Source organism: Chamaea fasciata, unplaced genomic scaffold, assembly GCF_029207755.1.
Source record: "Chamaea fasciata isolate MVZ Bird 193981 ecotype frontalis unplaced genomic scaffold, bChaFas1.0.hap1 SCAF_19, whole genome shotgun sequence".
NCBI lineage: Eukaryota > Metazoa > Chordata > Aves > Passeriformes > Sylviidae > Chamaea > Chamaea fasciata.
In genome coordinates, this window is record NW_027094104.1 from 10,209,260 (window position 1) to 10,235,758 (window position 26,499).

General features: G+C 52.0%; 1 protein-coding gene across 1 annotated transcript in view; it reads right to left on the reverse strand.

Annotated features, from left to right (window-relative positions):
* The window catches only part of MYOCD (myocardin), a 199,880-nt gene that overhangs the window by 7,143 nt on the left and 166,238 nt on the right, over positions 1–26,499 (reverse strand). The window contains 7 exon segments of the mRNA XM_066200701.1: positions 162–424; positions 929–1,054; positions 2,386–2,561; positions 6,339–6,500; positions 8,545–8,620; positions 12,898–12,953; positions 16,450–16,515. Coding sequence (XP_066056798.1) covers positions 162–424; positions 929–1,054; positions 2,386–2,561; positions 6,339–6,500; positions 8,545–8,620; positions 12,898–12,953; positions 16,450–16,515 — 925 coding nt within the window.

The window sequence follows — 26,499 nt, forward strand, 5'->3', positions numbered from 1 at the left end:
GTATGCAAAGCCAGAATGGTTTGGAAGGAGCCTGTGCTGTTCCCAAGCTTTTCTGTTTCAGTGGCGTGCCTCTATCCCCTTGCTCTGGCACAAATGGATACAGAGGGGAGAGTCTAGACAGAGACAGGACTAAGTCCTGCTGCTGGCACAGTGCCACTCACTTTAGCTGTCCTTGGTGCATCCCAGGGTAGTTGAAGTGCTGCTGCTGCTGTTGCTGCTGCTGCTGCTGCTGGCTGAGGATCTGGAGCTGCAGGAAGAGCTGCTGCTGCTGGAGCAGTCTGGCATATGCAGAATCCATGGGTGGAGGGGACTTCTCTGCTTTCTGGTCTGGGGGGATGTACTGGTGGTACTTGAGCTTCTTCACTTTGGGCTTGGTGTCTTTGGGCTTTTTGTGACGGTTCTTGCTGTCACTGGATGATTTGGACTGTTGGGCCAAGAAGGAAAGGAATTAGGTGTGAGAAGAGCTCTTGTCACCCCCCATGGGATCTCAGAGACCTGGGACAGAACAAAGGCAGCTCCTGCTGGTACCCTGACACTCCAAGAGCTGCTGAGCCTGGATGCGGGGGACTCCCTTGGCACTGTGTCCCTTCTCAGCTGTGCTGGAGAGCACATGAGACAGACAACGACCCTCCCTGCCTGCGAGGTACTCCAGTGTCGCCTTGTATCTCCTCCTGCTCCCAGCCCCAGGGGATAATTTCAGTGCAGGACTCAAGCAATAGCCTCTGGCAAGGTGTATTGCTGTATCTTGTACCATTATGCAATGAATTAAATTAGTTTTTGACACAAGCTTGTCTGCCTGAATTACTCAAAGCCTTTAAGGCCAGACACCCAGAGCTCCCACGTATTTGGGATGCAGCCCAGGGGCACTTCAGGCTTGGATGCCCTGGGCTGGGTCCTGTCCTGGGCAGCCTAGAGGCACCGGCATTACCTTCACAGCAGAGGGCACGGGCAGCGTGGGGCTCTCCTGCCCCGCCGGCTGCTTGGGGCTGTCGCACTGGCTGCCCTGCCCCGGGGCAGTGTCCGGAGCGTGGCCATCGGCACTGGGGGGACGATCCTGCAAGGGAGAGGTGACAGGGGCTGTGGGGCCGGACCCAGGGGCTGTCCAGCCTGGATAGGGGCTCCTGGTACCCTGTTTCCTCACCCCGTGTTGTTCTCAATCCCCCCAGATACCTCAGTCTATCCCAGCCACATCTTCAGGCTATCCCAGTACTTTCCTAGTACTCAGCCTCCAGAGTCCTCCTTGGTTTTCCAGCCCTCCCAGTTTCACCTGAGCCCCGTACCCTTGCTCACTGGTGGCCTCTTAGTGTCCCCCAGAGCAGGCCAGTCTTCCAAGCTGACCCGTGGATGGCCATAATCCCTTTGGTCCTCCCCCACCCCAGTTCCCCCAGTCCCCCCAGTTCCCCCAGTCCCCCCAGTCTCCCCCAGTCCCCCAGTCCCCCCAGTCTCCCCCAGTCCCCCAGTCTCCTCCAGTCCCCCCAGTCCCCCCCCAGTCCCCCCAGTCCCCCCAGTTCCCCCAGTCCCCCCAGTTCCCCCAGTCCCCCAGTCTCCCCCAGTCCCCCCCCAGTCCCTCGCTGCCCCCGGCCCGGCGCTCCCCGCGGCTGCAGTACCCGCGCCGGCCGGCAGTGGGCGCGCCGGCCCCGCGCAGCGCGGTCACCCCGCGGGTCACAGAATTACAGAATAACACAATCACAGAAATATACAGGATCACACAGAATCCCACTGAATCCCAGAAGATCACAGAATCACACAGAATTAACGAGGTTGGAAAAGACCTTGGAGATCGTCGAGTCCAACCTGTGACCCAACACCACCTTGTCAACCAAACCACGGCACTGAGTGCCACATCCAGGCTTTCGTTAAACACCTCCAGGGATGGTGACTCCACCGCCTCCCTGGGCAGCCCATTCCAATGCCCAACCACCTCTTCAGGGAACAATTTCTTCCTAATGTCCAGCCTAAACCTCCCCTGGCGCAGTTTAAGTCTGTGTCCTCCTGTCCTGCCCCTGTTCCCTGGGAGAAGAGCCCGACCCCAGCTGGCTGCACCCTCCTGTCAGGGAGTTGTAGGGAGTGATGAGGTCTCCCCTGAGCCTCCTCTTCTCCAGGATAAACAAGCCCCTCAGCCCCGCCTCACACGACTTGTGCTCCAGACCCTTCACCAGCCTTGTTGCCCTTCTCTGGACACGCCGCAGCATCTCCACATCCGTCCTAAACTGAAGGGGCCAGAACTGGACACAGCACTCGAGATGCGGCACCACCAGTGCCGAGCACATGGGACTGTCCTCGGCAGCGTGTTCCTCGTGTGCTCCCTCCCCTGCGCCATCCCCATCCCCACGAGTCTCCCTTGTCCCCCCGCATCTCCCCCGGCTCCAGGACGGCTCTCCCTACCTGTGGAGCCCCGGCTGGGGCGGCGGGGGGCGGCTCCGGGGCCTTGGAGCCGGGGGGCGGCTCGGCGGGGCCCGGGGAGCCGCGGCTGCGGGGCCGCTCCGGGGACAGCCCGTCGTTGCTGCTGTCCTCCTCGAAGGCGAAGGCGTCGGTCTGCCGGGGAAAGCCGCCCTGGGTGCCTGCGGGGGCAGAGGGGCGATGGTCAGAGCCTGCGGGGAGGGACGGGGTGAGCTTTGTGGGCGCCCAGCGCCCCGGCCCCGGCCGGGGGCACTCGGGGTGCCCGGGGGGCTCGGCCACCTCCGGGGCTGGGGGGCGAGCAGGGGGACCCAGCCATGGACAGGGGCGATTGGGACAGGGACAGAGGAGCGGTCTGAGGAGCCGAGACCATGGCCCGCGTTCCTTGGGACAGGGAGAGAAGGGTTGGAGGAGCCTGGCCCACCAGCACAGCGGGGCAGGTGCAGACAGGTGGGACTGGGCTCTGCCATCCTGCCCCTCCACTGGGCTGGGAGGGGAGAGGGGCACGAGTTGCCCTCGGTCAGCTGAGCACCCCAGCTGAACACCCACACCACGCACGGGACTCTGCCCTCAGCAGAAGGACTGAGGTTGAAATCATGAAATCAGCTCAGAGTGTGATCCACCACCGCACAGCACAAGAACCAACAAGAGTGGATGTGGCTGCAGGTGCACAGAGGCTCCCACATCCTGTCTCTGTCCACAGGTTTCACCCACCGACACGGTTCAAACCACTGCTACTGCCTGCCTGACAGCCCCAGGCTGCTCTGCCTGCACAGCTCCTGCACTGTTATCTGCTAGTCAGATGGGCAAGGGCTCTTGACCCCGAGGTTTGATGATAAATAAAGTGCTGAGAAAAAAAGGTCTCATGTGAGCCTCGGGAGAGCTCCAGGTGGGGGCAGAGGAAGGAGCAGCGTGGCCACACTTGTAATCTCCTCGTGCTCATGTCTGGCATTTGTCAGGCAGCTTGGCACGCTGATAGTGAGGTGACAAATGGGGAAATAGGAAGGGACTGGGGACAAGCTTCCACCTGTCCCTGCTGCTGGTCTAGCAATGTGCACCTTCTCAACGACACGCACCTCCTGCTCTGACCCCTGCCCCTATCTGAGAGATAAGGGTTATCTCCACTCCCTGTGGCTGCTGGTGCCAGGGTGGGTGAGGACAGAGCCCTGGCTCCCTGCCTGAGCTGCTGCCCAGACATGGGCTGGGGAAATGAGATCGGCCGTGTTCAACTTGCTCTCTCCATATGACCCTGGAAAGAGGGTCTGTGTCCTCTCCATCAGAGGCAGCACCAAACAGGCGTTCCCTGAGGAACTGCAGCACTGCATGGGCCACCTCGGCTGCATGGGAGCTGCTTCCCACACCTGCAGGCCAGCGTGGATGTCCTCTCTTGGGAAAAATGACTCCAAGCAAGGTGGACTGGATCTGCAGGGCTCCTGCTGCGCTGGCAGGGCAGCGTGTGTTGGGAAGTGGTGCCAAAGCTGGGAGCACAAGGGACCTTCAGGACACAGTGACAACCCAGAGCACGACAGGAATGTGCTGCATCCTGCTGCTTGATACCACAGGCTTGTGCCGATGGGGAATGCTTCCCTTATCTGTCCCGCTCTCACCCAGCCCGGCCTGGGCGTATTGTTTCTCGATCCTGTGTCCCTGCTGTAATCTCAGGCAGGATGGTGTTTGCTCCGGGCTGTTTCTAATGCACTGGGTATTGTCCTCTTGAGCGAATTGGACAAAGTGATGACAAGGACCCGGTAAAAAAAGTTCCTTGTATCACTGCTCAGCTATGCAGGGCACTGGCGGCCTCCTGTCACTGGGACGTTTGGGCTTTCGGCTGGGGTCTGGCACTTTGTGCTCACCCTGCCGGAGGTGATTAGAGGAACACGTCAGCTGAACTTTCCACTGTATAAACAGTTGAGATTCCAAGGTTAAAGTAAAATGATTTTAAACCCTGTCATCTTTCTGGTATTGCAAAAACAAAAGGCTTAACATTTAGAAGTGCCAGTACTCATCCCTGCTCTGTGTTCAGACCTTTGCCCTGAACTGTGAGTACCACAAGGTGCCTCTGACTCCAAAAATGAGCTGGAGGATCCTTCAACTTGAGGCTCCCTTCTGCAGAAACCTGAGGGCTGGGATGGTGTTGCTGGGGCAGCTGCACCACCTTCTTCTCATGGCACCCTATGGTACCAAGCAACTTCATGCTGGACCCTAATGTGCTGCATGTTTCACCCTAAACGGGATAAAACTGGCTCACAAGGACACGTTTTTCCCCAGCAATGTTGTGATAGAAGAGCATTGTGAAAGGGAGAAATTTAAAACTGAACAAATCATTTTTAAGCCAGGCTTTTTGTTTTCACCAGTTTGGTCCTGTAAATCTCTGTTTACCGTGAGCTCCGGACAAGGCAGCTGGAGAGACGCTCTATTCAAGATTCAAGCTCATTTCCCCAGTCTCCAAACCTCAGCTCCAGGGGATAAAGTCATGCTCACACCACCTCAAATGTTTATAAAGGGGGGGATTTTTTGAAACTTTTTTTTTTCCACTGTTCTCTCCTTTAGTAAGTGGCCAGGGAGATTTCACTTGAACTCTCCTTAAAAATTCCTCTTCAGGCAGAGTCCTGGAACATTTCACCTTCAAAGAGGAGAGCTGCGACACGCTGGGAATGGAGCAGCTCCAAGGCCAGGCTGGAGAAGCTGCTGTACATACACAGCCTGCATTTCACAGCCCCCAAATCAAGAGCAGGAATAGTTATGGGGCAGGACAGAGCAGTATCCAAGCCTGGAATATTTCATGGCATTTAAGATGGTTTCTGAGATGAAATGAAAATCAAAGTGCTTCCTGTTTCAACTCTCATTTCTGGCATCTCTCCTGTCACTCCAAGACAAGTGACAGACACTTTCTTTCCCAAAGCCCTGCCATTGTCCCCAGCTTGCTCTGAGCTCCAGAACAGACCCTTCAAACGGGATTATGCCAATGGAAATGATCCCGTTAACTGAGGAACTGTGAACAACAGAACAAGCAGCTTCCAGGGGTAGAGCAGCTCTCAGTGCCTCGTGGGAGACCTGAGCACCAGTCTGGACATGTGGAGACAGCCCCAGACTTCAAAAATACGGGTTGCTGCCCTGTCACTGCAGGACCCTGCTGGCCTTCCTGCTCCTTTCTCTGCTTTTGGATCTCCCTGTCCTGGCACTGGGCCCTGGTGAAATTTGAGCCACCTTTCTGCTCTGTGTTGGCTCCCACACCAGCTTCCCTGCAGCAGCGTGGGGGAAGTAACTGTGGATGATTCTTCCTCTCTCCTCTGGTGGGAGGAGGTGGTGGAGGAAAACCAAGCTTAGGCATAAGGCAAGTGCTGGGTCCTGGTTGGTGATGGTGTCCCCTGTTTGGGGGTGCAGGCTCCTGCTCAAATTCTTCAGCAATTAACACCCCAAGGATGTTCCACACCCCAGGGATGCAGCATCCTGCTCTGCTGGGCCCTGCATGCCACTAGCAGTGGTAAAAAATAAAAAAGAGAAGCCACAGCCTTACTGAACTGGGGCCACTCCACCCCCGTTTACTGGGATGGGAGAGCTTGGCAGGGCACAGGTGGGAGAAACTGGGCCGCTCTCACAACCAACACCTGTGCCCTCAGGTTCTCTCCCGTGCTGAAGGAAGGAGTGTCCTCTCTCCAACAGTGTCACTTCTGTGCTCAAAGCCTTGGGGAGGGAAGGGGTTCTTTCTGGGGGAATGCGGCTGAGCAAGGGTGTATGTTTCAGTGTCACTGCTCTAAGAGGAGAGCTCTGTGCTCACAGCTCGTGCTGGTTACTGTGAAAATAACGAAATTTAAGCAATAAACGCAGCTCTTACATCCAGGTCAGTCACTTCCTGCAGTCACTGTGGTACCTCCTGGTCCCCTGGGCAGCCCCTGCCCCACTCCATGCTCACACACAACACCCACATTCACTGTCACTACCTTTAATGGCCTCTTTCACAGCCGAGTCCACGGGAATAATATTCTTCTCCACCAGCTCCAAAGGACCGGGCCTGAGCGCGATCTTCTCGTTGAGGTCATCTGCCAGTCGGGCTCTTTTCAGCTTCATTTGAGTAGACTGAATGGACCCCTCTGCAGCCGAGTCTACAAGGCCAAACAGAAGCATCAGGACTGGGGGTTCCTGTGGGCACAGCACCCACTGAGGATGTGGTGCCCTTCAGCGGCCTCTGGCCAACACCTGAGCGTGGCTCAGCACAGCAGGATCTGCTCTGCTAGACTGGGTGGGGCTGCCGGGGTTTGGGACACGGGGCTGAGCCTCAGGATCAGCCTCTCCATGCCCAAACAAGAGCCTCTCTCTGCCATCCTGGGCTTGCAAACCCAGCCTACAGCTGGAGCACCCTCTGCAAGGCCCAGGAGTGATCTGTGATGGAAACTTCATGAGCAAGCTGCCACTAACAAAGACTGAAAGGGTCTCCAGCTCCTGCCTGCCAGGAGCACACTGGCCCCTCGTGGCAGATGGATCCCTGCTTCTGGGAAACAGCTGGAGAACAGAACCACTGGCAGTGCTTGACAGCTGGAGTGAGTGGCTTACACTGGAATTAAAAATGCTGAGTCTTGGGCTGTGGATTTTTGGAGGTGGACATGACTACAGTGCTCCAGGCCTTCAGGGAAAAACAAGCTGGTGAGGAGCAGAGCAAAGGCAGGTGGATCTGGATGCTACAGCCCTATCAAAGCCAGCTGAGAAGACCCCAGTTTTTAAAGGGTGACAAAAGAACAGCAACTTAAAGAGAAAGATTTCCTGAACAAAGCTATCTGGTTCCTCTCTTGGACCAGGCATGAGTAGTGAGGGAGTGGGATTCTAAACCAGAGGACCATTTCTAAACCCTTGAGGGTCTAAAGTAAGAACAGCTGTGTGTAGGTTGTTTTATCTTCAAAGCCTGGACACTCTCTGGAAGAGATACTGTAGGGAGCACGAGCTAAAGGGGTTGATACCATGGAAATTCTCTACAGGAGGTCAGGAGAGCTGGTCTAGGGCCATTCCTGGCCTCAGATTCTACAGACCAGTGAACAAAAATGAGCACCTTGAGGTGAACTGTAACAGAAGGGGTGCCTGTAAAGCACTTGGATGATGCAAACTGCGTCACCTGGCCAGTTCCAACCACCTCTAGGCCCAGTTGTGAACCAAATGGATTTTCAGTCCAATCCACAACATGGACATGCCAAGACACAGCTCTGAAAAGCAGAGCAGGATGGACAGAGGTGAGAGCAGAGGCTGCAGGTAAGGGGGATGTGGGGCAGCAAATGCATCTTGCTGAGTGCACAGCCAGGCGCTCTCTGCTCTCTGCAGTCTCTCTCCCCTGGCTGGCTCTGTCCCTGTCCATGCCCAGGGACTGCAGCTGCCTCCATGTCTGGTGACAGCCCCCAGCTGCAGTCCACATTGCTTCTCTTATTTAACCTAAGGGAAGGACACTCTCCAAATCTCAAACAAGCAATGGCGCTAGCTCATTTTAGGGATGGAAACCCAAGGGAAAAGCAAGGCAGCAACACTGACCCAGCATGGGATCCAGGCTCATCCCTCCTGCCTGCCAGAGGAAGAAAGAAATCCAGATTGCATCCATGCTGAGAGCAGAGGGCAACACTCACAGCTGCCAGAGAGTGATCTGCTTCTTCCAGGCAAGTGACAGGACTCAAGGAGGGAGGGAGGCTGTACATCCTCTCTGTCTCTAAGGATCTTGTTATCTCTGGAGATAACGAGGCACACTGTGGTGTTCTGCTGTCTGTGATGGGATACAGCTCTGGCAGCTCTCTGGCTGAGAGGGAACACCAGGATGGGAGAGGAGAGAGCTGCTGTGGCTCACAGACTGATAGCAGGGCTTTTCATACAGCTCTGCTTGAATCATTGACTGCACGGGCTGTCACACAGAATATCCAGACTTATAGCAGCACAAAAGATGTCCAGCTTTGGGAAGGTGTTACAATAACCTGCTATAGGAATTTCAGTGTCCTGGACAAGCTGCCTGGGTTTACTCTTCATGATCAGACACTGGCATGATCTCTGCCCCCCATGAGCAGCTGGAACAAAGTAATGGCAGTGGGATTCCTGAAGGAACACAAGAAGGGCAGGAGAAACACGAGTCCCAGGGCAGGAGACACAAGGAGCAGGAGGGAGAAGCTCGGGCAGTCTTACCTTGCAGAATGTGCATATTGACCAGGTCTGACCGCTCAGGCCTGCTTCTGATCTTGTGCTTGAGATAATCTTCAGTCTGCAGAACACAAATGCAAAGTTACCTGGCTGGAGCAGCAATAAGGCACTGAGAGCACCTGCCCCTGTGCCATCCCACGACTCCTTTGGGTTTATTACAAGCTGGGTTGAGTGAGCTCCTAAATGACATTTTTCATCACTGAAACGCTGGCTTGTTCTTGGGCAGAAGGTCTTGAGAAAGGGAACAAGGAGCACGTAGCTGCTGACTGATCACTGCACCCACTGCTGTGCCCTTTGCCATCACTACTGGGCTTCTGATGCCTGAAATGCTATGAGAACTCACAGGAAGGGTGAGACCTGCTCCCTGGGCGTGGTGGGTCTGCACACCACGTCACCTCTGAGAGATGCTCCAGAACCTCCTGGTGGCAGCGGCTTCGGTGGGAAGCTCAGCACTCCAGGGTGAGATATCAGGCAGAACAAGTCATGAAGCCACTCAGACTCTCTACCCAGGTCAGCCACGAGGCTGAACCTTCCTGCAGCCTTGCAGCCCCTGTGCTCTGGGGTTCCTCACCCAAGCTATGATATGGGGTTGGGAAAATCTGCTTTGTAGTCACTGCAGCTGGGCTTGTGATGGGCACAGTCCTGGAGCCGTGTGCCAACTCCCTCATGGCTTTAGGAACAGAGAGGCACACAGAGGTACAGGAACACCATCCATAAGGGCCAAGAAAGTCAGCCTTGAGGGCAGATGACCTCAAGAATACGAATATAGGCTTATCCCCTGGTGAAGAAAAGCTAGAGCTCAACTTAGACGAGCCCTTAGCAAAGCTGAGCTGCAAGAAGAAATAGTAGAAAAATTGTACAGAGTTCAAAGCGGTTAAAATCTTAAGGATAAATATAAAAGAATAACACAAGCAGCTGGAGCAAAATTGGAAATCCACAGTACAAACTGTACAGGATCATGAGAAAAAAGATCTTATAAGGACTTCTGTAGCCAGGATCAGGCAATGGAAAGTGCTGTCTGTGTTCCATAAACAGGAGAAATAGTTGTGCACACTGCTGAGATGGCTACGGGATTTAATGCCTTTTAAAAACCATCCTCACTAAAAAGATAAATGGCTCTTTATCAAACAGGTGCCTCAGCCAAGAACCTTCAGCAACAAAAGAGAAGAAACCCCAGTTGTCAGGTTGGACAACAGGTTAAAGGGTACTCAGAGGAGTTAAATGTTCCCAAACAATTTTAAGACACACTTAAAATTGGAGTAATAGCAACTATCTGTGATTCTCCAGGAAACTGGGCAAAGGAGAGTAATTGCTAGCTTTAAAAGAGATGGGAAGAAGAAACCAGGAAATTATAAAGCAGACAGCAAGATACCGTACCAAGTAATCAAACAATCTATACAAATGAATTTTGAAGATAGCAAGGAGGTGAGCAACAGCCAGGACGGATTTATCAAGAACAAATCACATCACACCAGCTGAAATTCCTTCTATGGAGAAATGACAGTTTTCTGTTACAGGAATAAACAATGAGTATCATGCAGCTTGACTCAAAGCATGTTTTGACATTATCTCCCATGGCTTTCTCACATGCAAGCCAGAGAAATTTGGTCTGGATAAGACTAATATAAAAAAAAGGAGCATGGCTGTGGATCACCAGAGGAATTGGAAATGGATCAGAGTCTAAACAGAAGAATAAATCAAATCCTGTTACAAAGCAATTTTTCCTGCTAGTCAATAGATTAATTAATGCCTTGAATGATAGAAGACATACTCCTTAATTCTGAATCATTCAAGGCTAACTGATTACAGTGCACCAGGATTTGGCACAACTGATGATCTGAAATACATGTGCTACAGTTTTTTCAAGAAGGACATTTGGGAAGGGCTGTGTTCAGGTCACAATTAGCCACAGCTAAGCCAGCTGATTAAGCACTGCAGTGGATGAAAACTTAATGCACCAGAGATGCTCCTGCAGTGGTCACTGGACAGGGCCTTAGGCAGAAGTTAGTTACTCCACGCACTGGAAAAGTATAAAAGGCTCTGGAGAATCCAGTGATCAGCAGCTGACCCACAACCCCAAGGAAGACACAGCACAGGGTATCAGCTCGGCCCTGTTCTGTTCCCGCATCTGAAAGGGTCCCTGGAAGGGGCTGGGCAACAGCTGCAGACACCACCACTGAGTCAGAGATGAGATCAGTGAGGGAGGCTGAGGTGGGGGAGGCTGGTCAGTCCAGAGGTGAGATGGATATTGGGACACAGGATGCAAAACAGCTTTTAAAAGTGCTGCAGGAAAAAAAACGAGACCCAGTTCTGAATATACACAACAGCAGTGTGCTCAAACTTCAGCAGCACAGCCTGGGCTGGGGATCAGGGGCCAAGAGCTCAGAGCACAGTTCAGAGAGCAGAGAAGGTCACTGGCAGTGGGTGTCTGTCAGTGCTCACACATTAGTCCGGACCTGCCCAGCGGGGTGTTCTGCTCTGGGGCAGAGGCAGGACAGCCACCCCACAGCCCCTGTGTGCTGGGGTGCTGGGTGAGTGCCCCAGCCCTGCTGAGCCAGACAGCCCCAGGAAAGCCAGCCTGCTCTCTGTCCTCCACCCCAGCAATCTTTTATAGGACATCAACTTCAAAGGCTGCTGCGCTGGCCTGCTGCCAGCCTCTAACAGAGCCAGTGACATGTTTAAACAAATAATAGACATTTTATTTACTAAAGTCTTTACGACGCCTTACCCTTCCCCCATATTTTCCCCAGCTGATTTCCACTAACACAGTCCCGTGCTTGGACCATGTGTAGGTTTGCCTGGTTCCTGTGCCAGGTCAGAGCAAGCTGGTGTCTGCACCTGAGTGAATTTGAACTCACGTAATGCATTTCCAACTAATCCTCAGATCAGGTCCTGACTCGGGCTCAGCTCCAGCTGCTGTCCCACAGCTGTATTTCTGCTGTGACTTCAGTTCCTTTGGACCCTGGCTGTTAACAAGCTGCATTTGTGTCTCCGGGGCGCAAATGATGAAGAATTCAGATGTGAGCTTTCCTAACATCAGCTGAAGCAGAGGAGCTTTCTCAACACATGAACAGTTATCTGCTTTCTGTTTGCACAGCATCAGCTTGGGGGAATATCAGCTAAACAACAAATGCCTTTGAGTAACTGTGGGGAAACAGCTGCTGATCTTCCCCATCCCAGGGCTAAGCAGGGCAGCTTTGCAAGGGAATAATGTTTGTTATGGGCTGTGCTCAGTGTCTTCATTCGCGCTTTCTAAACATGCCCGTGGTTTGGGATAGACGGGACCATCCTTCCCTTTCCCCCAGGCAACCAGCCAGTGAAAGCTTTTGAAGAGAAAGACAAAGAGACACAAATGTATACTCTAACTGTAAAATATATGACACTTCAAGGATACTTTGGATTGCTTGAAATTTTTTAAGCATACTAATCTTTCAGAGTCATAGTGTATTTCTTATGCTCGCCATTTATTACCACAGGAGACTTGGGGCAAGCGATTTGGAGTGTGTTTAAGTTCAGAACAGCACTTCCCTGTATTTCACAATCATTCTTCCTTGCAAAGGTCCTTTCCCATGTGACTGCAAGCACGTTTTGCAGATTAATGGAACAAATTCTTGTGTTCAAGCAAAACCTGCATGATTAATTGCTTCCCTTTCTGGGATCATTCCTCCCGCCTGACCAAGGCTGGATTGTTGGCGACTGGAAAACCAAAGTGATTTCCCAAAAAGCGACCAGATCATGGAGTTTCAATGTGTCCTGGAAATGGCTACTGCCCTTGGCAGTGTTTGGGGAGCCTGGCCCATTTCCCCCTCGGATGTTGTGTCCTAATGGCCAAGTTGCACTGCAGGGATAAAGCCAGAGCTGCTGCCTGGTGACAAGAGTGAGTTTCCCGGGGACTGGCTGCAGGTGGCACCTGCATTCCCCCTGCACACCTGCTGACTGTGTTCCCTCAGGAGCGCAGAGCAGCCAGCACAGGAGGAGCAGGCTGTGGATGTGACCCAGCCTCTTCCACTGGCGGGACATTTACTGCAAGGACCGACAAAGCCACGCTGAACCCTGCCCTGCCCGTGGCCTTTTGTAAAACCCCACAGCTCAGGGCACAGATGCCCCTTTTGCCCTTTTTTTAAAAACCTCCCCTGCTCAGAGAAGGGTGCTCCAGAGCATTTGTGAGCCTGGAAGCATTTCTGGGAGCAGAGCGGATGCCCTGCCCCTCATCCTTGGCCACCAGGCCAGCGTGGAGGGTGCCAGAGGAGGGGACAGTGGTGGAAGGTGCTTTCAAACCCCGTGACTCATGCAAAGCAAGCCCATGTGTTCCCTCACTGGGACGGCTGCAGGAGTTACCTTGGCTCGCTCCAGACTTTTTCGCTGTTCATGGAATGCAGATGGGCTTTTCAGTGCTGCAACAGGAAAGAAAGAGGAGCAGTCAGCACAGGAGCGGAAGCAAGCAGCTACCAGGATATTCAGCAACAGCATTTTAATGAGTGCTATAAAAATAGCAACACAAACTAGCTGCTCTCTTTATTGTGCTGACTAAAAATAACTCAGGAAAGCTCTGGGAAATCCCATGCTCTCAGCCAGTCCAGGGCAAGAGAGCAGGGGGGATGGAGAGCATGGGGAGAGCAGGAGGCACGTGGGCAAGGAAGGGTGCAGGCTTTAAGACACAGTGCTCTGTGGGACATGTCAGAGAGAGCAGATAAATCTTTCCCCTGTCATGTTCCCTGCAGATCTCCAGAAGACAGATCTGGATAGAGCAAACACCTGTGAGGGACCTCACCTGAAAGTAAAACCTGTACGTGATTAAGGCTTGAGGTCAGCAGGAAAATTAATACCTGCCTCAGCTCTTGGGTGCAGCCTGCAGCGAGGGCATTGCCGGGTGGTCCTCTATCCCCCTTCTGTCACTGACCATGGCTGGACATTTGTCCTGTCCCCTGCTCAGAAGCAGCTGTGTCACATGGGACCTCCCTGGGCAGGCAGGGAGCAGACCATGTCCTCAGCATCTCCTGACTCCAAGGAGGATTAACCCAGTGGCGCTCCCTAAAAAAGGCCGATAATCCCTGGCTCTTGGACCAGTGAACACCAGTCCCACGGAGCAGCCTGTGCTGGAGCCAGGGAGAACCTTGCACATTTCCTTGTTTAATCTGGTGCAGTACAAATCGAGGCAGAATTTGCACGGTGAAGGGGTTAATACTTCTCACATCCTCCAAGAATTCTTTTCTGTCTGTGTAAGCAGACAAAACTAACTGTTCCCATTGGGACAAGGAAGGGGAAGGTGTCCTGACCCACAAAAACAGTCTGCTGCAACTCTTTGTCTGGCAGCAGAAATTCTCCTTCCATCCTCTGAATGGGATCCAATAAAGACAGAAACTATTTTCAGGCAGGCCTTGTTATCCTCCATCAGTCTAGGGGAGGATGAAAAGAAGGCTGGGGAGAAACAGGAAAGCTTTGGGGGCCCTCTGGATTGACTTTTGGTAGCCAACACCCAGGCAACCCCTGGAAGATCCAGTGAATCACAGAGAAACACAGAGGGCACATTCCTGCTCCTGCCATTTGGAAAGCAGACAGACAGACAAGCTGGTGTTGCTGTGCCATGCTCCAGTGAGCAGCCACCAGCACTGGTGACAGCTGGTTTAATCAGAAGCAAAATTAAATAGTGCACATGAGAAAATGAAGTTAGCAAGAGAGACGACTTTCCCAGCCCTGCTCGTGTGAGGGACTGATGGTGGCAGCGTGCTACAGGCACTGACCAAGGGCTGTGCTGTTCAAGAGGGAAGTGCTGCAGAGTTTAGTAAGTTACCAAGATTTCTGGAGCAATTATGTGGGTGCTGCAGCTTGTATCAGCCTGCAGAACAAACAAAGACATTGCTAGTTCAGAGAACTTGTCAGGGGATGGCATTTCAGCATGAAATGGGTGAGGGCCTGGGGGCACCGGGGCCCAGGTGCCGCGTGTGGTGCTGATCACCTTGGGACAGTTGTTCTAAGGCTTCAGTGAGGATGAGGCGGTGGCTGTGCACAGCAGGAGGGCCTTCAAGCACAGGTATTTCTGCAGTCCATCTCAGCCAGGGGGACTCACCGGCTGGTCCTCAGAACCAACATGGCATGGGAAGACACGGTTAACAAAGCCTTGCTTTTCGCAAGGAATGTCTGCGCATGCCCAAGCCATGGGGAAGCTGGCTGGGGCTCCCATGTATTAAACGCTAACATCTGACACTTCCTCCTGATGTCAAATCCAGCAGTTAAATTCTGCCTGTTTGTTTTTATAATGGCATAAGTGCCTTTTCTTCTATTACTTTCAGTGAGTGAACCGTGCTCAAGTTTCCCAAAATGGTCTTCTTGGACAGAAACCAGACTGCAAAATGTCAGCCTAGAAGTTGGGAGTGCAAAGAAGCTGTAAGTAACAGGGAAATACCCTTCAGTTGCCATCAAATATATTCTGGCTGAATACTTTGCAATGTGTAAGGTCTGAGAAGTCGGGTGCCACGTGCACAGCCTCACAGAGCAGCCCCAGGTGTACAAACCTCTCAGGGGGCACTGCTGCCCCACGTTCTTGCATTGCTCTAACAAGTACCACAGTATTTTGTCTAAAGCTTCAGCTCCTGGAGTCTTGTGATCAAAGTCCCTGCCCTTTTGTGGCAGGCAGCATCAAATCTGAACGCTTAAAGAAATAAAGAGGCAAAAAAATGGGAAGAGTAGGCATTTATCAGTCTTAAAACAATTGATCATTTTGGCAGTCATGATTTTTGTCATCCTGCTCGTTTTTTTCCTAATGCTTGGTGCTGACAGGAATGTCCTGAGAAGGCTTTTGTTGTTCAGCACAATCCTCCAGGAGGGGCAGGGGAGGGACAGGGTGCAGCAAGCAGTGCTAGAGCCATGCTCTTAGAGAAGTGGTGTTCTGCTGCTTAGGCAAGAGCTCCATCACCGTCTTCAAGGGCAACCAGAAGAGACAGAAGTGACACAGCCTCTGGAAAATTGTGATCTGAGCAGTGAAGCCAAGGGGTCCTTGATGAGACAAAGGATAATCCTCTACCTGGGTCCCAGGTAACCACAGATTTGCACATGGAGCCTGAGCTAGGTCAGGGTGGAGTATTCCACTGAGCAGGGCTGGGCTCCCAACATCCTTTCTCCAGTGGTGCTACAGCTTTCATGATGCACCTGCAGGTGCAGAAGGGGACGGTTTTCATTCACTGACTTTTTGGGCTCTAGCACCTGACTTTGTGGTGCAGAACGACTTCACGATAATGCTGTCCTGGAGTTTGTCCTTCGGGCTGGAATGCCAGGTGAGCAGGGGTGGATGGGGTCAGAGGGGGAACACATTTGTCACTCTGCAGCCCCTGTGGGGGTTCACTGGCCGCAGGTGTGCACTGACAGCTCTGCCCTGTGCGGTCCCGCCTGGGCACATATCTGGGTGTGTCTCAATCCTCCGGGGATTGCCTGGAGCTCCCCAGAGCTGCCTTCCTCCCCAGCCTCCTGGAATGAGCCCTCTCATCCTCTTCCTTGTCCTGTCACAGAGGCTCCTGGCTTTTACAGGAGGACAGGAGATTCTCTGCCCTTGCCTACATCAACAGCTTTGTGGTGAATCCTCTGCTTGAGCTGGAAATGCTTGTCCTGCTGCAGTGGGATGGGGAGCTCTGCAGCTGAAATTTTGGATGGTGTAAGGTAAGCTTCTCTCCTGCCTTCAGTTTGAGCAGGGGCATTACAGTCTGTGTGATAAATGCACTGCACAGCACCAGGGGTCATCGTATTTCCGCAGGGCTGGAAGCAAAGTCCCCCTGGTAGCACTTTGCTCTGAGCTGTGGGGGGCTGAGCAGGCAGCTGGTGCCACACAGTGCCCCAGCAGTGCCCAGGATGAACACAGCCCTCTGAGAGAGGATGGAAAAGGCAGAAGAAGATACTCACGTGGCATGATGCCTTGGTCTGCCAGCTGCTCACGGGTCCTTCTCTGCTGGAGCCGTAGCTGTAAAACTGTGAGAGAGACAGTGTCAGGGAAAGGGGCAGGATTGTCCTGAGGTGCTAACACAGGGACAGAGTGTGTAGGGTCTGTGTGTGTGGCACAGAGGTCTGGCACTGATCCCTGCTGCTGCTGCTGGACCAGCTTGGTGAACGATTTAGCTCATCCCATCACCCAGGTAACCTGTACTTTGAGTTAGTGTCATATTCCACACCTTCGGTTTTGGAAATTTCACTTCAAGAGGACACCCGTATCACAAGGTAAAACACAAAACACAATGCCAAGCTTTCCTGCTGGAAGCTCAGTACAGCTTGCCATGAACACATGAATATTTCAACCCCACCTCAGTCACAGCATAACCACACGTGTTCCTGCCCACCAGCACAGCCCCGGGCTGCTTCTCCTCAGCTGCCCAGAAAGAGCTGGGGCTGGAAGGAAAAGAAAGGCAAGAACAGCATTTATGTCCTTGGGAGCAACCTGCTGAGCTCTGCCAACAGCTCATGTCAGCAACACAGCTTTCCTGGGATGTGGGATGGAGCTGAAAAATAATCCCTTCCAGAGCAGTCCCCGAAGCAGGGGGCTCCCTGAGATGCCATTGCTTGTGACTTTTCCACGTCCTCTGTGCAAACCATGTTTCACATTCAGAGCAAATGTTTAGTGAAGGTTTTGTATGGGACAATGATCTCCTGCCAAATTCCAGCACTTCTTTGGACACCAAAGACAGATTCCTGCTGTGAGGGAAAAATGTAGCCTTCAGTATGCGGTGAATCTGTGTGTGTGTGCTGCTCTTCTTAACCCAGGGTGAAGCTGATGGCTGAAGTCACTGGCAAACCTTGCTGCCAGGGGAGTTTGCAGCCCTCCTCTGCCCCATGGCACCACCCTCAGAAAGTGCTGCTTCTGCCCATGGACACGGATTTAGACCCTCACACTCTGGGTACCTGCATTGCATCCAGTTATCTGCACCCCCTTTGCAGAAGTCATCCCCCTCAGGGACCCTCCAAACCAAATGAGACAGCCCACGCTCTGGGAATGCCCGTGTTTCCTCCTGGGCTATGCAGGCAGGATAAAGGTAACCAGCTTCTGGCTGGGATCTCACACAGGGGGAGCTGTACCCCAGTGTCCCTGTGTAGAACCTTCTTTGTGACTGCTCACAATCCTGAAGAACTGTGCAGATCTTGGACCTTTCCCTGAGGAAGGGTTGGATCTTTATGGAATAGGTGAGCTAAGGGAGGCCCGAAACTGTCCAAGAATAAAAACAATCTGTTGCTCACCCCAAAATGGTTCTCTACTGTCCTGGTCCAGTATCCCAGGCATTAGAGCATCCTGCCTTCGACTCAAGCAATTTACAATATCACATTATTAACAGGAATCAGAGACAGCAAAGCCTTCTCGAGTCACTCACACCACCCTGCCAAGGACACAGCAATGCCCCACCAGGCTGTAAAATATCCTGGATGAGGATCCTCCATCACTTCCCTTCACAGCTCCCACGTGTGCCAAACTATTTGCGCCATTTCACTCCAGCTTCCGACACAGCCAGACCAAGTGATGTACCACATCCAGGCGGGCGAGGGGGATTCTAACAGTCTGTGCATTCAGGGCCCACATTCCCTGCTGCTCCTGCTCATTTCACAGCCCTTCCTAGCAAAGAAACAATTCACCAGCCCCCTGGAGCAGCCAGCTGTCAGCCAGGCTGGTGAGGAGAAACAGGAGAGGACACAAATCCCCTTGGAGCATAGCACAGAAAAGACATGTTCAAATCTTCTCTCCAGCCTGGGAACAGGCAGATCCAACCATCTGCTTCAGCCTGTGAGGACACTTTGAGTCTGGTGCTCGGCAGACAATCAGGATGGGATGGGACTTTTATCACCTGCTTCAGAGGTCCCAGCAGGGCAGGATCAGGGCTGGCACTCTGGCAGGTTCAGTCATGTTGTTCACAGCCCTCTCAGGACCGTGTCTTTTCCTTGCAGCTGCACCAGGAGCAGGAGTCAGTTCTCAAAGCAGCACGTGGGCAGGGCAGTGGGGCTCCTTCCCAGCCGAGCAGCAAACTGGCACCAAACTCCAGCGTGGAGTGATTCTGAGCTGGGTGACAACCAGCCTGTCCTTGGTGCTGACACAGAAGAGTCTCACAGGACTTTTCTGGAGCTGCTGTTTTGCAAAAACACATTGGCCAAACTTTGTCTTGAGCCCCTCCGTGGATCTCAGCCCATCTGCTCTGCCCACAGCCTTACAGACATTTCTCCGTAACATCACATCTCTAGGCCCATGTTATCCTCTGACAGCATGACCTCTGTGGGAGCTGTGTGAGCAGAGATGGAGCTCAGAGATGAGGCTGGAAATGGCACTGCTCAGCCAGGACAGTCCTGGTCAGTCCTTTCCCAGGTGGGCACTGCTTTATCTCTGCCCGTGATGTCACTTCAGAGCTGGGAGCATTTTACTTCTAACAGACAGATGTGGTACAAATGTGTGTGTTACCTGGGAGGCTGCACTGCAAAACCTCTGCATGGGTGAGAACTACATTTCTAACCCCAAGTCCAGGTCTTCAGGTACCTTGGAACAGATACTAGGCTAGCAGAGCTGGCTAGCAAGGAGCCCATTCCACCAAGTGAACACAACCAGCTGTGAAATCCCTCTGAATCCATCATAACGTGCAACCCCAACCTCACCACGGTGCTGAGAACAGGCTCTCCCCTTGGAGGCAGCCCTTCAGCACCCTCATGGGCAGCCCAGACACGTCCCCTGAAGCACAGTGAGGTACATTTCGGTCTGTGCTACAACACGTGCTTGACTGACAAAGAAACATCTGACTGCCCATTAAAACACTGAGGGGTAAGACGCCGGAGAAACGAAACCAAGCACAAACTGATCTACATCAAGTCAGTGTTTTACAAAAGCTTCACAAAACAGTCTCATCAGTTACAGCAAGGCCACGGTTTGAACACACACACACTGACTGTGACCTGCATGAGTTCATGATCTGAGAGGAAACCCAGGCGCATGCTTTATCTTTGGACACCAGGAAAATCAAAATAAAGGTTCTGCCAAAACGCCTGGCCAAACACCCTACCAAGACCTATTCTCTTCTGCCTTTATTGACCTGCTGATTTTGGTCCAAATCACTCTCGCCACCGGAGGCAGACAGAATAAATTCCTCTCCCATCTCAGTTTCATTCAAGCCCTGTGTGTAAGCATGAATACTTTCCTCCACGGAGTCAGGCAAGTCTTCTCTGCAAACCCACACCCATGTGTCCACAATTAGGTCTTGGTACCCCATGCCAAGCCATGCAGAGCCTTGTTTATAGTGTTAAACTTTCACTTCTCACCAATTATCTGAATTACCACTGAAGTTAGGCAGATGTTGGCTTTCTAAGCTCTTTACGTATAGCTGCAAAAACAACCAGGTCAGGGCTAAGGCTGGACTTGCATATGTCAGCTTTGTTTGCTTTGTCTGATGCCAATGCTTCTCCACTGCTGGAGAGCAATTGGTTTGTACTCAGAGCAAGAGATCGCACAAATGATCATCTCTGGGAAGAGTTAAATGTGTTTCTGGAACAGCACTTAGTTGTCTTGTTGATTTAGTGCAACCCCATTGATAGCTGGATTGTATGGAACAGCATGGCAGACTTGAAGAATCATCATTCCTGCAAAATTGGTCAGGATGACCTCAGATCAGAATATTTATCTTTGGCCAAACAGACAAAATAAAGAGGCACACAGAGCCTTGAGGAAGGGAAGCAGGACCCTGCAGGACTGCAGCGTGGTGGTGACTTTCTCTCTCTCCTCTGGAGAGGTTCCTGGTGCCTGGCACTGGGATAGCCACTGTCCCTCCTCGTGGCACAGCTGTGCTAGTCCTTCACTGGGACCACTGGAGAGACAGAACAGGAGAGACCACTGTGGCACTCAAGGGATGACTGAGAAGAGCCACTGTCACCACCACAGCAGCCTCTCCTGGATAAACACACTTTTGCTTGCTACTGATGCTGTCAGATGGAAGTGAGGGACCAGAGAGCCGGCCCTGGAGCCACACCAGTGCCACCATCGTCCAGCTGCCACCTCCTTGCTCCACTTTCTGCCTGGTGCATAGCACAGAGATTAAAGGGATTCAGGGAGGAGGAAACAACAAGCAATGTATCTCCAGCTCCCCTTAAACACACTCACATAGCTCCTTCAGCTGCTCAGCGTGCGCAGGCCAGGGAGAGACAGCGAAAGTTTAGTTATTAAGATTTACTTCAGCCCTCTTTAATATTGGCCTGGAATCCTTCAAAAGGGATTCAGACTCATCATGAGTCACGGAGCACAGCTAATCCTTCCCAAACCTGGGGAGCAAACAGAGCCTCACACCTGCCGGCTCGAGAGCGTTCCCAAAGCGATGGTGCACGGCTCAGGGCGGCTCTTTGGGGTTTGGTATTTTGGGGGCTGATCCCTCCTGCCTCTCCGCAAGCTACACAGCTCTGGAACTGCTGCTGTCCCGTGTCACAGCCCCTGAGCCATGCAGGATGGTGTGGGGCACAGCCATGGGCTGTTTGAGACTTTCAACCCTCCTCCAAGCGAACGGAGGATGGTAAATGAGAGCTCTGCACCTCCTGCCATCCTTGTGGGGCTTTACAGCTGACACAGCCTGCACACGGAGCAGGGATGCCACAGGAAACTGCGCCATGGAGGCTTTGCAAATAAAAGAGATTCCATTAAATGTCAGCTTTTTCTTCTCTATTCCCCATGTCATTAAAAAATCCAGCACAAAAAAAGCTGAAAGCAGCTTTATTGACTTATTTGGGTTTCTCAGAATCCTCATCTCCTCCTGCCTCGCACACTGTGACAAACGAGGGTAGTGCTGTGGCCACGTCCCACGTTAGCAGAGGTCACAGCCAGGGGGACAGCCAGGTGCATCTGGGATGTTGGTGAGGCCAGTTCCAACAAAACCAACAGGCAGAGAACTCGTGTCAGATGGGAAGCCTGCCTTTCACCAGGCCATTGCAAGGGATAGCAGTTGTGGGAATAAATCATGAACCGAAGAATGCCCCACAAATTGACTGTCCTAGAAATGCTGAAAGGCACGAGAATTTACGGACGCCAAGACCCACAAAGTTTACTTTTCCTGGAGAATCATTTGAAAAATATGTTTAGAGAGCCCACTGTTGGTTCCATAATAAAGCCAGCTTACAAATAAACCAGAAATGAGCCTTAAAAACAATCCTGGTTCATTTGAAAAGAATGCAGGGACAATGCTCAGTCCGTCCTCCACTCCTCAGGGAGGTGGCAGTGTTGCTTTGTACATGCTGGAGGAATTGTTACAGACTGAGATTTTTTTCATATGAACAGCAGTGTACCAATATACCAACAAAATTTAAGGAATGACTTAATCTAATGAAATGCAAGATCAGAGCGATATGGAAACCACACCAAAGACCTGGACCCAGGCTTTGTATAATTCAGCCAGACTAGGACACTTGTGTTTGCACACACACTCTGGGGTTTTCAACCAATTGCCAACTTTGTATTTGCTGAGAAAACAAAGTTTAAGTTGACCACCCAGCTATCTAAGAGATCCTGATAACACCACTCATGTCTCCCATCGGTACCATAAATCTCCCATTTCACTATCTACAGTGAGTAAGGAGGCAAAAACACACACGGCGTGGGTGACATGCCAGACCGGGTGCATGTTCCAACGTGACTGCCCCGTCTGGATTTAAAGCATCCCGTACAGCACATGAAGCTGATTTATCTGCACATCCTCACAGGTAATATTTCCAAGGAGAACTTCACCTCTGGGAAGGTCAGAGAAAGCACCTTGAGAACATTTTTTTATCGGCATTACTGTTAGAATTAGCAGTGTGTTACGATCATAAAAAAAAAAAGACAAAAAAACCCCCACTACAAGTCAGGATACCCACTCCCAAAGAGAGAATACTTACTATAGACGCAGCCAGTGACTAAAGGCATGAACATCCAGCAGAGGGGCTGATCTAGAAGCGACCGTCCCATAGTTCACCTTCACTCACCTTCACTCAGTGAACGTCCTCGGAGAAGCCCCTGCCTGGTGCTTCCCCTGACTTACGAGCTGGAGGCATGTTTGACTCGCAAACCCTCCGCGAGCGGCAATCAATTGTGTGCCTCCCGTTTTATTTCTCTGATGATGTCACTTTAAATACTTTTCGTGTTCCATTTGTTATTTTTACTTCTAAAAATGACGCATTTCTTCAAATTCATTTTTCTCCAATTAGTCACAGCTCTAATGGAACAAGCTCGGCTGCCTGCCTGTCAGTGAGTGTCAGGCCCGTCCTCTCTCCGTGGTTATCCCAACACAGACCCGCGAGGGCACCTGGAATACACGGACGGCATTACGCACCTTGTTTATCCCAGATGCCCTTTTGGCTCGCTGCCCAAATCCTTCGCAGCAGGGCCAAGAGCAGGAGGCCCGGGAACTGCAGTTTTACCGAAATAAACCACAGACATAAATCACAGGCAGTGAAAAACCAGGAGGAGAGGGGGAAAAAAATAAATAAAAGAAAGAAAAAAAAAAAAAAAGGCAAGAGAGAGGAAGGAAGATGCGTCTCTCCACTTGTGGAACAGCCCGTGTGAGAGCAAAGCCGTGACAGCTCTACAAACTCTCGGGTCTTTTTGCTCCCATGCTGCTTCCGAACATTTAATGCGAAACAGTCTGTGCCTACGGCTTGACAGAGAGAGAAGCTTTAAAGAGAAATCTCAAGGTTTTCCCTACCTGATCTGAACTTGCTCCGAATCAGCAAGGAGTGCTCAGACCCCAGGAGTGTCATGGTGACTCGGGGACCAGATCCAGACGCCCCTCACTTAAACCATTAACTTCCTCCACAGGGAAAAGCCGACCAAACGGCGCCTGGTGCTCGGGATTCATCCAGCTCTCCTGGACTCTCTGGGCGCTTTTACAGCCGGCCGGCAAGGAGCAGCAAGTGGCTTTGTAAGATTTGGTCCCATCCAGCAGTGACCCTGCACAGACACCGACTGCTCCCCCTGGGCTGTGTTGAACTTATTAACGTGGAGCCAGCGGGAGCCTCCTCCCGCCCGGAGTTTACTACCAGCAGCCGGGTGTCCTGGCTGATGTCATCGTCTAGGGGGGAGCAGCGACTATCGGAAAGGGTCTTAGCAAAGACAGAAGTTTGATATCTGATCCTAATTACTACCGGCCGTACGCAGCCAATCCGGGCTCTCCCCGTCTCCGCCGGCTTTGGGAGCCGCTGGAAATATCAACAGAGCCGCGGCTTAACTCTTTGCGGCGTGGTGGGACACGGGGCCCGCATCCCGGCAGGGCTGCGGCTTCTGCTCCCAAAGGCGAGGGAAGGGCCGACGTGTGGATTTGGCCCAGGGGGATTCCTACTCCAACATAAGAAATGTGAGGATTGAATTGGAACCTTCAGAAAAAAAAAAAACAAAACTGAAACATGTAAATCCACGCAGGCTGGGGTGGGGACATGGGGACATTTGGGAAGGTCGTTCCAGCTGAGCTCTGCTTTGGATGCCATTCCCCATCAGGGGGGCACAGGACGTGGCTGCTGCTGCTGCCCTGTGAGCAGGGGGTGCTCAAGTGTGTCACCTGGGTGTGCCCAGAGCTTTACCCTCACCTTCCCCAGTGTGTGGGGGGATACCCCTGTATCCAAGGTGTTATCCACCTGAGATGCTCCCATGTGCTGCAGGCACCTGGAATGTGTCCTGCCACGGGATTTGTGAGGCTGGGTTAAACCCTGGCTCAAAGTTTCCTGTGCCATCCCAAGCACCCCATCCCAGCGATCCCAAGGAGGCCCAGGACACTGGTGTAACGGAGGATCCCTCCCCTCCTACCAAAGACGCTCTCAGAGAAGAGAAGCTGATTGCAAACACGCAAAATAAAGAGAAACAGACCCTCTGAGGGTCCCCTTCCCCGAGCCCACGTCTGGGTCACCCGAGTGGATGATCTGCTGGCACCTTTTACTGTGTAATGTAAGTGGTACAAGCCAAGCTAAATCAAGGACAGATCTCAGCTTCCCTGACACCTGGATCTCACCTAAGGAAGCTGCCTGAATTCCCTCTAGGTCATTAAAATACTTCAGGACTAGTTTGAAGTTTTGTTGGGATTGTTTTTTGGTTTTTTTTTTTTTTGTTTTTTTTTTTTTTTTGTTTTTGTTTTTGTTTTTGTTTTGGTTGTTTTTTTTTTTTTTGTGTGTTTGGTTTTTTTTTAATCCCGTGGTTTCTGAGAAGTGCTCCTGAACAGTTTGGGCTGGGGACAGGAATTTCAGGGCTTCTACACTCATGGCCCCAGAGGTTCTCATTCATCAGTGCCCCGATACAGCAGAGAACCCCTGGGGTCTCTCACCATCATGTAGTCCATGTGATAGAGCCACAGAAGCACAGAATCATTTGGAGTTGGAAAAGCCCTCTGAGATCATCCAGTCCGGCCCCCAACCCAGCACTTCAAGCCCACCACTGCCCATGTCTCTAAGCAGCTAATCTAGACATTTATTGAACATTTCCAGGGATGGCCATTCCACCACTCCCCTGGGTGGCCTGTTCCAGTGCCTGAACACTCTTGCAGTGAAGAAATTTCTCCTAAATTCTGGTGCAACTTCAGACAATTTCTTCTTGGCCTATTGCTTGTTACCTGACAGCTGAGGTTAATGGGGCTGTCCTGAGCTGAGCTCCCTGCTTACCATGGGCTGGATATGATTTCCTGCTCATGCTACATCAGATAAAGTGGATTTTCCTTAATGACTGGCAAGGGAGAGATGATTTAAATAAATTAATCTCCAAGCACTAAGCTGATAAACAGAGTTCTATTGTATTGTCTAGCAAGGTGGCCAGAGTCTTGTTCCTTTACTAATTTTTCCTGATGTTTAATGCACTGTACTTGAAATGTCCTCTCTAATGAAGTTAACATCACAATCAGAACAACAAGCAAACTCCACCACCATGCAGAACCATGCCATGAACAGCTCAAGGACAAGGCAGGACTCACTGACACCCTGTGACTCAGGCTGCAGGGTTTTGTACTTTTTTTGCTCTGCAAACTCCTGTTTGGTTTACTGCTCCTGCTGGCCAAAGCTCCACTCAGGTAGCCCTGCTCCCATTGGAGTTTCCAGTTCCTTCCTTCCTTCCTTCCTTCCTTCCTTCCTTCCTTCCTTCCTTCCTTCCTTCCTTCCTTCCTTCCTTCCTTCCTTCCTTCCTTCCTTCCTTCCTTCCTTCCTTCCTTCCTTCCTTCCTTCCTTCCTTCCTTCCTTCCTTCCTTCCTTCCTTCCTTCCTTCCTTCCTTCCTTCCTTCCTTCCTTCCTTCCTTCCTTCCTTCCTTCCTTCCTTCCTTCCTTCCTTCCTTCCTTCCTTCCTTCCTTCCTTCCTTCCTTCCTTCCTTCCTCCCTCCCTCCCTCCCTCCCTCCCTCCCTCCCTCCCTCCCTCCCTCTTCCAGGGGATACCAGTGGGGGATGGAGACACATCTTTCTTAGGAGGTGACACAACCTTTAACAAGCTCTAATTCGTTGACTCATCTCAGCAAATTGCTCAACTGCTAAACTCCCAGTGCAGAGCTGATGTTTCCCTGGGATGGCCATTACGTGAGAGTCAGCCCTGACTACGTGTACTCTCGGTGTCCTCAGGAAACAGAGGAAAGTTGTCTCTCATAAACCTCAAGGCGAGGACGGGACTGATCTCACCACAGATACGGAGCCTTTTGCCTGGCTGCCGCCTGCTTTTAGGTGGCCCAGAAATATGTATCCCCCAACAGGGTCCTCCGGAGTTTCCAGAGCTGTCATTGCCCGGCCCTCGTGCCTTGGCTGTGTCTGCACTACGGTCACTGTTGAGCTCTGAAAAGGGCCTCACCACCAGCTGCATCACCACCTTTCTCTGCAAGGTGACACAGGTCCCTGCAGAGACCACAACTGCTTCCCAGTCCCCTGTTCCCAGCCCTGCTATAAGCACCTCTGTTGTAAACTGGGTCGAATTGACTGCAGTGGGTGAAAGAGTGAGCCTTAAATGCCAGAATAAATTAGTCATGGCAG